This window comes from Ovis aries, chromosome 25 (assembly GCF_016772045.2).
Source record: "Ovis aries strain OAR_USU_Benz2616 breed Rambouillet chromosome 25, ARS-UI_Ramb_v3.0, whole genome shotgun sequence".
Lineage (NCBI taxonomy): Eukaryota > Metazoa > Chordata > Mammalia > Artiodactyla > Bovidae > Ovis > Ovis aries.
The window spans coordinates 21,744,323-21,757,549 of NC_056078.1; the positions used below are offsets into that span (position 1 = coordinate 21,744,323).

Below are 13,227 nucleotides of genomic sequence, written 5' to 3' on the forward strand. Positions count from 1 at the left end.
TGAAGCTTCAAAATTTTGGCCACCTGATGCAAAGACTTGACCCATTGGAAAATACCCTGATGCTGGGAAAGACTGAAGACAGGAGGAGAAGGGGGCAACAGAAGGTGAAATGGTTAGATGGTATCACTGACTCAACAGACATGAGTTTGAACAAACTCTGGGAGATAGTGAGGTACAGACAAGCCTGACGTGCTGCCATCCATGAGGTTGCCAAAAGTCAGATATCACTTAGTGACTGAACAATGACAATAAGAACATTATTTTGATGAATAAGTTCATTATTTCTAGAATATACACACAATGAACAATTCCTTCATGCACATCATTAAGTCTTTGTAATTTCAAATATATCTGGTTGATATCTCTGTATGTAGCTATGAAAATCAATCATTCAGAGAACTCCAATAGAAATCATAATTTGATTTACCTTTTTTTTTTTTAAAAAAAAAAAAAAGCTAGTATAATACACAGAGAAGGTTCTTGAGACTGAAGGCATTGAGTGGCTTCTAAAATCGTTCCTCAGGTGTTTATGAGAAACTCTGCTTCATTTATTTATCAAAACCTCTGCTGCTGCTGCTGTTGCTAAGTCACTGCAGTCGTGTCCGACTCTGTGCGACCCCATAGACGGCAGCTCACCAGGCTCCCCAGTCCTTGGGAATCTCCAGGCAAGAGCACTGGAGTGGGTTGCCATTTCCTTCTCCAGTTCATGAAAGTGAAAAGTGAAAGTGAAGTCGCTCAGTCATGTCCGACTCTTAGCGACCCCATGGAATGCAGCCTACCAGGCTTCTCCATCCATGGGATTTTCCAGACAAGAGTCCTGGAGTGGGGTGCCATTGCCTTCTCCACAAAACCTCTAGAAACTACCTATAACTTTCTAATTCTTTAGCATTTACTTTTCCCATACCACTTAACTTTTAACACCTGATACTTGGAGAAACTCAAAGGTTCACTAATTCGACAAATGTTCCTAATATGATAAAGATTACACGCCAATTCCCACATAATTACCTTGTGAAGTCTGTCATCTCCATCATGATCATACACATCTTCTTGGCCAGAACAATGATATCATTGCTCGTATCATCCCATATCTCAATTTCAGCATCCAGCTTGCTCTTTACTTTCTTGAAGTCAGCAACTTGCTCAGCAATCTTTTCTTTTTCTGCTTCAGGCAATTGAGTCATCTTAGCCTAAAACAGGTGATAATTCAATTTATAATCATTCCATTATGTCAAATACATTTTACAATGAAGTGATTATTATCAGATGTTTATAAAACTTGTTCCTTTAAGAATAGAGACAATAATGCTTTTCTGTTTTAAATTTATTTTCAATAGAAGGATAATTGCTTTACAACACTGTGTCAGCTTTTGCCATACATCAGCATGAGTCAGCATGCTGATGCTGTTTGTTATAAAGTCATATAACAAAACTATCCAGGTTTAACTTTTTGTATAAAAATCTATTGAATCATAATTGTTTGCAACAATGTTAGAATGTAAAATTACAGAATTAGTTAGAACCACAACATTAAATTTATGAATATCAATATATAATTTAATATATGACATATTTAAATCTATTCTTTAATATAAATGTAGGACTTCCCAAAATTTGAATGTATTATAAATTAGTTCAAACATAATTTAATACCTCACATGTTAGACAAGTATATACCTCTTTAAATTATACTAACAGTATGCCTCAAAAGGTACAAATATAAAAAAATATTGAAATGAGACTATTTATATTTATGTATATATTTACATTAATAGATGGAGTTAATTACAAACACTGAATACACATTGATAAACAGTACAGTACATATTTATAAATCATATGTATATAGACAAGTACATTTATAAAATTCCAAAGATTAATGTGTATATGGTGCATGTAAACATATTCAGGTGTGTGTGTGTACACAAACTATCTGAGGGAAGAATAAAAATGTTATAGGCAAAGTTTGCTAAGGCAGCCCTCCCTAATTAGCATCCTGAGATTTGAGGTTTAAACTCATGCACAGCAAACTTAATGCACTGGCGTAGTACTATTCTTTGTATATATCATATTTTGAACAGTACGCAGACTTGCCTCTTCCATTTGAAACCATCTGCACTATTGTGATGTGTGCTTAGTCACCCAGTTGTGTCTGACTCTTTGTGACTCCACGGACTATAGTCTGCCAGGCTCCTCTGTCCATGAGGATTCTCCAGGCAAGAGTACTGGAGCAAGTTGCCATGCCCTCCTCCAGGGTATCTCCCCAATCCAGTGATCAAACCCAGGTCTCCCGCTTTGCAGGTAAGATCTTTACCATCTGAGCCACCAGGGAAGCCCACCATACCACCATACTACCATATAAACAATTATAGCACCTGAAGCCTATGACTTTTTATCAAATAAAAAAGAACTCTGAAATGAAAGTGATTTGATAATATTAATCAAGGTCATAAAATTTCATGAGATTGTCTACTCAATCATCTTGTCAAAAAAGAAATTCATACATAATCAAAAAGTAGAACAAGCACATAGGTTTGAGATGGAACATTTATAAATGATAAATCCTATATAAGTGGAACTTTATTTGATCATTCACAGGAAATATATGATAGCTACAATTCCTATGCATTTCCAGATGTTAATTTCTAGTTTACCTATCAATGGCAAAATTGGAAGATATAATCTAGAAAGCTTTGCAAAAGTATGATTGCTAGATTCAGAATACTGAAAACATATTTTATTGAGGCAATAGTGTACAAGAACAATGAAACTAAAATGTATTAGTGGAAAGAATTACAAGAATGATCAATGGAAAATCTAACCAAAAAATAAAAATCACAGAGCTAATGTCAATTATCTGTCATTTATTACCAATCAGAGGCCTAATTCAGGGTCTAAAATAACTTGGTATTTTTAAATTTTCAGGATTATTCATCCATACTTCAGTTAGCACAAAGCTTGATACATATTGAGTGTACAGTAAATGATAGTTTCTTCTTTATTTCTTTTATTTTTTAACCATACCACATGGTATGTGGAATCTTAGTTTACTGACCAGGGACTGAACCCACTACTGCCATGGAAGCTCAGAGATGTCACAAGTGGATGGCCGGGGAAGTCACCAGTGGATGGCCAGGGAAGTCCAATAGTTGTTTCTTATTCAATGAAAATATCAAAATATAATCACATATATAGCACTTAAATTTGCTTTGTTTTCCTTATTTATTTCAAGAACTAAATTAAGCTAGGAGACTAAACTTTTGATTGATGAATGTATAGATGATTCTTCCTTAGGAGGTAAAAATAAATTGTAGTTTCTTTTCTCAAGAAACATGGCCTACGTGATAAGCTTATAAGAAGAGCAAGTTTTACTGCTGCTGGTATGTGGCAAAGCATGTACATAAAGACATAGCTACCTTTTAAATCAATAGTATACAAGCCATTAATAAAGCTGTAAGGTACTAATCCACTAAACTAGCTGAAAAATATAAATGAATTTTCCTTTCTTCACTACTAGTCATTATCATTTTCTCCATTTTCATAAAAAGGTAATTAAAGTTGCAAATAATAAAGCCATAGATCAGTTTATTTGGGGCCGCTTTTTATAGTCTTTATCTCAGAGATAATAAATGTATGATTCTGGATCTAAGAAATAATTTTGAAGTGTATCCTGGAATATTGTGGAAACATTTTCACTGTCTTCATGATAAAGTTCAAATTATTCTAGAGGTGATCTGATTAAGTGTATTCCAAGTTCTATTCCTTGGAATGTCACTGATTTCCAATATGATCTTGAGGAAGTCATTTAACTCTCCTGTCTACATTTCCCCAGACACGAAACAACAATAATTGCAACTGCTATCCATCTGTCAGGCAGGAAACAGAGTCAATTATTCGATAGCATTGAGACTGACCCTGTCCTGGACAAGAATTTCACGGATTGCACTCAATTTCTTTAATAACATCTCAACTCACATGGTGAATTACAATTGGCAGATATTTACTCCTGACAAGATAAAGGCCAAAAGTCAGGCAATAGTTTATAAAATTAAAAGTTCTGGAGAATTCTGACCTTTTTTATTACATGAGGAAAAACAAGAACAAACAAGTATTAAATTACTGAGTGACACCTTTACTGAAGATTTTAGTGCTTCTGTGAATGACTTATTATATGCCACCAATCAATTTCAATTATTATGAAAATATCAAAACAGAACTTCAGAGAATATTTGATATTTAGGAATTATAGATGAAAGTTCCTTATTGGATTATATTTTTGCAGGATAAGCAAAGAACTGAGGTATGAACTTCAAGATAAATCAAGTAAGTAGAATTTCTAACATTATTACTGGCTGGCTAAGTGGTTCTACTCCTGCTCAAATATATAGAATACAACTCTGATATAAAGAGCTATTAAAGGCTTTTTGAATCCCTGCCATAAAAATGAAATTACATTGTATGTTAGGTGTTTAAAATATTTATTCCAAAAGACAATGAAAACAACATTTATATATGCTAAATACTCCTCTAGGCAAGTTAACATATATTCAAAATTTAATTATCATAGCAGCCCTATGAGGTAAGAATATTCTCACTCTAATATTATGGATTATGAAACTGAGTCTCTAAAAGGTTAAATGATTTACTCAAGATTGTAGTATTAGTAAATGATAGAACCAGGATGAAAACTCAGAAACTCTAGCTCCAGAGTTTTCATTCTATTACCGTGCCTGCAAATGAAAGGAATACCACCCCCCAAATACCAAAATATCTACCTTCTCCTCAATGATATTTCTCTATCACCTTCTATTTTTGAAATGCTTATTGTCCATAATATGTCTCATATATTTTAAAATTCAAGTTTTCTTATTTGCAACCTAGAAAAAATGATATTGACTGAACAGATTGTTTTAGAGATCAAATGAATAGGAATACAGCTTTTAAAGTTCTTAACTGCTATTAAATGCTAATGGTTACTCATACTAAGAGATTCTGTTCTTCACTCTATACAGTTAGTGATCCTCAGAATTCTAAGGTTATTCTCCTCTCTCCAACTAAAGCTCCCATTAGCCTATAAGACATTTTCAAGTAATACATATATAATTTATACTTTTAGCTCTAAAACAGAGATTACCAGAATTTTTCAAAAAACTAAGATAGTACATCTTTACTAGTATATATTTTGCAATAAGTCTGTTACTTTATTTAACTCTGTTGCTGCTATAATGCAAAAGCAGTAGTAGACCCTATGCAAACAAATGAGCAGGACCCTGTTCCAATACAAATTTATATGGACATTTTAATTTGAACTACATAAAATTTTCACATGTCAAAAATATTATTCTGATTACAGCTATCCTGAATTTCTTTAACCATTTAAAGATGTAAAACAAACAAACAAAACATTTCTATCTCATGGGCTAAACAAAAACAGTCAATGGGCCAGATTTGCCCTGCTGACTGGTTTGCCAACACTTGCCAAATCCTTTATCTTTATTTTCAAGTTTGTCAGCAGTACTACCTGCCTCTCAGGCTTGTAATCTTACTTTTTTTATTTTTAGAAGTCCTCTCCTTTTATCTATCCCATTCTGCTAGGCACAACGTTTGTCCATTTTATCACCAGTGTTTTTATCACATTCACCTCTTTCTTTGTATTTCAGTTACTATTATACAAGCTCAGATCTTAATTTTCTCTTTCATTTTCAATCCTTCTGTCTTGCTACCACTTGATTCAATCTGAATTTGATAAGATTGTGCAATTCTTCAGCCTAAAACATACAGTTCATGTCTTCTTACTGAATAAAGGATATAAATTCCTCAAATATCACTATTAAATTTAAAGTAGAAAATTCACATAGAAAATTTCCCAAACCATAAATGTACAATTGAACAACTTTTAGAAATTGAGTGAATCCATGTACTCAACACCCACATTTAAGAAACACAAAAATTAGCAGCATCCCAGAAGCCTCGTGTGTCCTGTTATAGCCACTCTCTCTCAAGAACAATCGCATCATCACCTGTACTTCTAAAGCTACAGATTTTCCAGTTTCTGAACCTTATAAAAATGGAATAATAACAATACTCTTGTACCTGGATTCTTATGTAAAGCTTTTATATATTTGAAATACATCTATAATTGACGCATGTAGTTATAGTCTGTTTATTCTCATTGCTCCATACAGACAGCATTCCACTTTGTGAAACATAAAACCATTTACTTTTCTGTAATTCTATTAATGACCTTTTCGGAAGCATTCTATTTTTGATTGTTATGAATAATGAATATTCTTATATTTTTCTTTTTGTGCACATACCATTGCATTCTTGAGACTACATCTAGGAGTGAAATTACCATGACACAGCCATCACTATGAGCTTTGTCTCTATGAGCTTTTCAATGTTATTTCTCCTTCCTTTCAAGCACTTTACACTCAAACTAAATCAAGCTGCTTGTTGTTGCAGGTAAATATCTTAGGGTGTTGCCCACTAATTATTTTGCTCATCTTCTTTACACATCTCATCTTTGTTGGTCCAAACAATTATATTCCAAGCCAGGTGCATTGGGTATATCTTTCTTCTCCAGCTATATGTCATTATTCCTTTGAAAATCTCAGAACATGTGACGAAATCTTCTCTCAGGATATTTATATTGTTCTCTGTTGTAGCCTAGATGTTTGTGAATGTCAGTATCTTATCTTACTAGTTGAAAGGTCTTTGAAAGCATTAATCATCTTTTAGAATAACGGTGAATCTACTTGTTGCTGTTGTTGTTGTTTTGGTCTTCTGCTCCCAGACAACTTGCTGTTGTTTAATCACTAAGTTCTATCTGACTCTTTTGTAACCCCATGGACTGTAACACACCAGGCTCCTCTGTCCATGGGATTTCCCAGACAAGGATACTGGAGCGGGTTGCCATTTCCTTTTCCAGCTCCTAGACTGAATGTTTCCTCGAAGTAGGGACATATATATGATAAATGTTTGTTCCAAGTTGTTAATAGACACTGTCAACATGTAAAGAAAAACAGGAGTGTAGGATCAAAAATTTTATAGCACTGATCTTGTATTTTCTTGGTCACTTACATTTACACATTTCCTAAGCTCCTACCTCTAAAAGGGAGAAATAAATTCCTCTTATTTTATCTGTTCACTTCTCTTTTCATTTTTTAAAATTTAATTTTGTCTTATATTTGAGTACAGTTGATTTACAATACTGTGTTAGTTTCAGGTGTCAGTTCAGTTCAGTCACTCAGTCGTGTCCGACTCTTTGCAACCACATGTATCACAGCACGCCAGGCTTCCCTGTCCATCACCAACTCCCGGAGTTCACTCAAATTCACATCCATCAAGTCAGTGATGCCATCCAGCCATCTCATCCTCTGTCGTCCTCTTTTCCTCCTGCCCCTGATCCCTCCCAGCATCAGAGTCTTTTGCAATGACTCAGCTCTTCGCATGAGGTGGCCAAAGTACTGGAGTTTCAGCTTTAGCATCATTCCTTCCAAAGAAATCCCAGGGCTGATCTACTTCAGAATGGACTGGTTGGATCTTCTCGCAGTCCAAGGGACTCACAAGAGTCTTCTCCAATGCCACAGTTCAAACGCACCAATTCTTCGGCGCTCAGACTTCTTCACAGTCCCAACTCTCACATTCATACATGATCACAGGAAAAACCATAGCCTTGACTAGACGGACCTTTGTTGGCAAAGTAATGTCTCTGCTTTTGAATATGCTATCTAAGTTGGTCATAACTTTCTTCCAAGGAGTAAGCATCTTTTAATTTCATGGCTGAAGTCACCATCTGCAGTGATTTTGGAGCCCACAAAAATAAAGTCTGACACTGTTTCCACTGTTTCCCCTTCTATTTCCCATGAAGTGATGGGACCGGAAGCCATGATCTTCATTTTCTGAATGTTGAGTTTTAAGCCAACTTTTTCACTCTGCTCTTTCACTTTCATCAAAAGGCTTTTTAGTTCCTCTTCACTTTCTGCCATAAGGGTGGTGTCATTTGCATATCTGAGGTTATTGATATTTCTCCCGGGAATCTTGATTCCAGCTTGTGTTTCTTCCAGTCCAGCATTTCTCATGATGTACTCTGCATATAAGTTAAATAAGCAGGGTGAAAATATACAGCCTTAATGTACTCCTTTTCCTATTTGGAACCAGTCTGTTATTCCATATCCAGTTCTAACTGTTGCTTCCTGACCTGCATACAGATTTACAGGAAAGCAATTCAGTTATACCCATTCTTTTTCAGATTTTCTATTCCCATGTAGATTATTACAGAATATTGAGTAGAGTTCCCTGTGCTATAGGGTAGGTCCTTGTTGATCATCTATTTTATATATAGCAGTGTGTACATGTTAATCTCAAGTTCCTAATACCCTACTTTCAAACAGAATTTTGTTATTCCTCTATCAGTCAGTTCAGTTCAGTCACTCAGTCATGTCCGACTCTTTGCAACCCCACAGTCTGCAGCACACAAGGTTTCCCTGTCCATCACCAACTCCTGGAGCCTACTCAAACTTATGTCCATTTCATCAGAGATGCCATCCAACCATCTCATTCTCTGTCATCCCCTTCTCCTGCCCCCAATCTTTCCCAGATCAGGGTCTTTGGAAACGAGTTAACTCTTTGCATCAGGTGGTCAAATTATTGGAGTTTCAGCTTCAGCATCAGTCCTTCCAATGAATATTCAGGACTGATTTCCTTTAGGATTGACTGGTTGGATCTCTCTGCAGTCCAAGGAACTCTCAAAAGTCTTCTCTAAGATCACAGGTCAAAAGCATCAATTCTTCGGTGCTCAGCTTTCTTTATAGTCCATCTTTCACATCCATACATGACTACTGGAAAAACCATAGCTTTGTCTAGATGGACATTTGTTGGCAAAGTAATGTCTCTGCTTTTTAATATGCTGTCTAGGTTGTTCATAGCTTTACTTCCAAAGAGCAAGCATCTTTTAATTTATGGCTATAGTCACCATCTGCAGTGATTTTGGAGCCCAAAGAAATAAAGTCTCTCACTGTTTCCATTGTTTCCCAATCTATTTGCCATGAAGTAATGGGACCAGATGCCATAATCTTAGTTTTCTGAATGTTGAACTTTAAGCCAACTTTTCACTTTCATCAAGAGGCTCTTTAGTTCTTCACTTTCTGCCATAAGGGTGCTGTCATCTGCATATCTGAGGTTATTGATATTTCTCCCAGCAATCTTGATTCCAGCTTGTGCTTCATCCAGCCCAGCATTTCTCATGATGTACTCTGCATATAAGTTAAATAAGCAGGGTGACAATATATAGCCTTGACATACTCCTTTCCTGATTTGGAACCAGTCTGTTGTTCCATGTCCAGTTCTAACTGTTTCTTCTTGACCTGTATACAGATTTCTCAGGAGGCAGGTCAGGTGGTCTGGTATTCTCATCTCTTGAAGAATTTACCACAGTATGTTGTGATCCACACAGTCAAAGGTTTTGGCATAGTCAATAAAACAGAAATAGATGTTTTTCTGGAACTCTCTTACTTTTTCGATGTTCCAGTGGAGGTTTGCAAATTGATATCTGTTTCCTCTACTTTTCTAAATCCAGCTTGAACATCTGGAAGTTATTTCTCTAACACTACACTAATTGCACAATTGATCTATTTTTTTTTACCTACTTTTAAATTTCACTAAGCTCATCACTACTACCTAAAATAGTGATATGCTTATATTAGTTTTTTTTTTTTTTACTTAAAACATCAAATGATTTTCATTACCCTTTTTAAAAAGATAGGGATTTGCATTTCTCTAATAATGAGTGATGTTGACATCACTCATTATTAGAGAAATGCAAATCAAAACCACAGTGAGGTACCACTTCACACCAGTCAGAATGGCTGCGATCCAAAAATCTGCAAGCAATAAATGCTGGAGAGGGTGTGGAGAAAAGGGAACCCTCCTACACTGTTGGTGGGAATGCAAACTAGTACAGCCACTATGGAGAACAGTGTGGAGATTCCTTAAAAAATTGCAAATAGAACTACCTTATGACCCAGCAATCCCACTTCTGGGCATACACACCGAGGAAACCAGAATTGAAAGAGACACATGTACCCCAATGTTCATCGCAGCACTGTTTATAATAGCCAGGACATGGAAACAACCTAGATGTCCATCAGCAGATGAATGGATAAGAAAGCTGTGGTACATATACACAATGGAGTATTACTCAGCCGTTAAAAGAATTCATTTGAATCAGTTCTGATGAGATGGATGAAACTGGAGCCGATTATACAGAGTGAAGTAAGCCAGAAAGAAAAACACCAATACAGTATACTAACACATATATATGGAATTTAGGAAGATGGCAATGACGACCCTGTATGCAAGACAGGGAAAGAGACACAGATGTGTATAACGGACTTTTGGACTCAGAGGGAGAGGGAGAGGGTGGGATGATTTGGGAGAATGACATTCTAACATGTATACTATCATGTAAGAATTGAATCGCCAGTCTGTGTCTGACGCAGGATGCAGCATGCTTGGGGCTGGTGCATGGGGATGACCCAGAAAGATGTTATGGGGAGGGAGGTGGGAGGGGGGTTCATGTTTGGGAATGCATGTAAGAATTAAAGATTTTAAAACGTAAAAAATAAAAAACTAAAAATAAAAAAAAAAGAAATATGATAAAATACTCAAAAAAAAATAAAGTCACATACTATTCAACTTAAAAAAAATAAATAAAAAGATAGGGAAAAATTGATAATAGAAAAAAGGCAAAAAAAAAAATGTTGTTATACAGAGGTTCATGCAAATTCCAGCTCTGTCAAATACTAGCTTTGAAGACAGTAACTTAACTACCAGCAGTTTCATCACATGTCAAATAATAATAATCTTATTAGGGGTTTTCAGACCATTAGGATTATGCCTGTAAACAGTGGTACCTAGAATATATTAGAGTCTTAGTCAATGGTGATTACAATTAATGTATATAACTATAAGAGCATGGCCTCCAAGAGTTTCTAAAATATTATGGAAGTGAAAGTCTCTGTCATGTCTAACTTTTTGTGACCCCATGGATTACAGCTTGCCAGGTTTCTGTGTCCATGAAATTTTCCAGGACAGAATACTGGAGTGGATAGCCTTTCCTTTCTCCAGGGGACCTTCCCAACCCAGGAATTAAACCTAGGTTTCCCGCAATGCAGGCAGTTTCTTTACAATCTGAGCCACCAAGGAAGCCCATTATGGAAAAGGGCACTTAAAAATATTCACATAGCTGTCTCATAGAGTTGAAGAAGTGATCAAGTAATATACCGAGTAAATATATTCCATAAGCAAAAAACTATATAGTAGAGAAGCTCACCATAATTCTCTCATTTTCAAAAGTTCTAGAATCTAAATTGCTTATTTTGTAGATAAAGAAACTGAGTTCTAGGAAAATAGGGTCTTGAAAAATGTTATCCAGCTAGTTAATGGCATATTTGTTACATAAATTTACCTGTTGCCATTATTAATATTTTTTTTTCCATAAAATCACTTTGCTTTCAGATCAGTTCAGTCGCTCAGTCGTGTCCAACTCTTTGCGACCCCATGAATCACAGCACGCCAGGCCTCCTTGTCCATCACCATCTCCCGGAGTTCACTCAAACTCACGTCCATTGAGTCGGTGACGCCATCCTGCCATCTCATCCTCTGTCATCCCCTTCTCCTCTTGCCCCCAATCCCTCCCAGCATTAGAGTCTTTTCCAATGAGTCAACTCTTCACATGAGGTGGCCAAAGTACTGGAGTTTCAGCTTTAGCGTCATGCCTTCCAAAGAAATCCTAGGGTTGATCTCCTTCAGAATGGATTGGTTGGATCTCCTTGCAGTCCAAGGGACTCTCAAGAGTCTTCCCCACCACTTTGCTTTACTTAGCTATAAATTTTATGTGAAAATTGAATTCTTAAGCAAACCATATGATTCTGCTTTCTTTCCTATCCATAAACCAGGATAGAATACAGAAACAATATTTAATTAAATAAGTAATCTACAATTACTATTTTTATAAATATTAGGAAGTTTCTAATTGATTAACATTATTCATGTGGATGGGTAACTAGAACTCAACATTCAAAATAAAGAATTAAAGATTTTAAAATTTAAAAAATAAAAACTAAAATTAAAAAAAAAAGAAAAAAAATGTTTTTTAAATATTAAAAATATGCCTGATGTATACATATTAGATAAATATTTCTGAAAGAAGAATTCCTATTCTTACTTCCAGAGTTTATTGAACAGTAGAATTTACAATTTTTTAATAAGCCCAGAGGCATTTGGTTATGAAGATGTTTTTAATATATCAAAAATATAAGCAATAGAATATTTCTAAATTGGAGTTTAGAAAATCTAAAGTACTGCCAGCAGAAATTCAACTTAATTAAAATTTGGAGGAAAAATTCATTAAAAAAGTGTTTTTGGATTGATTTTTTAAGCATACTAAATTGTAATTTCAAACATATTCTTGAGAATTCATTAAGGAAAATTTTCCATAATATTGTAAAATGATATTTATGGATTGAAATTGGACTCTGCTTTAAGGAATAATATGCATTTCTATATTTTTATACATAGTCTTTTACATCAAATTTATAAATATATTAGCTTTACAAAGTTCTCCATTTCCTCATCTGTCAAAAAAAAATAGTACTCTTAAAATCTTGTGGGGTATATTCACAGATTCCTACTAAAGAAAACCTATCTCATTTTATTATAAAACATTATAGTCTTCAGGGGCTCGGTTGAAACAGAGTTAAGTATTAAATCATCAGGCTTAACTTGATTGATTGCCTACCTTCTAATGTTAATTATAATAATGGAAATTGACATTTGTTCATGCTTCCCACGTCAGTCACTTTGCTAAGCACTTTTGCAAAATTACACTATTTGAATAATAATATTCTAAGGTTCATATTGTTAATATCTACCTTTTACAATCATGGAAACGAGGCCTGTAGGGGACATATACATATTACCTATAAATGAAGAAATATTTCCAAGGTGTTTTTGTTGTTTTTTCTTTTTATGCTATCAGTTCAGTTGCTCAGTCATGTCCGACCCTAAGCGACCCCATGGATTGCAGCACAGCAGGCTTCGCTGTCCATCACCAACTCCCAGAGCTTACTCAAACTCATGTACATAGAGTCTGTGATGCCATCCAACCATCACATCCTCTGTCATTCCCTTCTCCTCCCGCCTCAATCTTTCCCAGCATCAAGG

At 35.2% G+C, this 13,227-nt stretch overlaps 1 protein-coding gene across 6 annotated transcripts in view; it reads right to left on the reverse strand.

Moving 5' to 3' along the window:
* Positions 1–13,227, reverse strand: part of CTNNA3 (catenin alpha 3) — a 1,860,557-nt gene that overhangs the window by 173,368 nt on the left and 1,673,962 nt on the right. For all 6 annotated transcript variants that reach the window (XM_004021400.6, XM_060406827.1, XM_060406829.1 and 3 more), the window contains one exon: positions 1,009–1,190. In XM_004021400.6, coding sequence (XP_004021449.1) covers positions 1,009–1,190 — 182 coding nt within the window. The remainder of the gene's footprint in view (positions 1–1,008; positions 1,191–13,227) is intronic.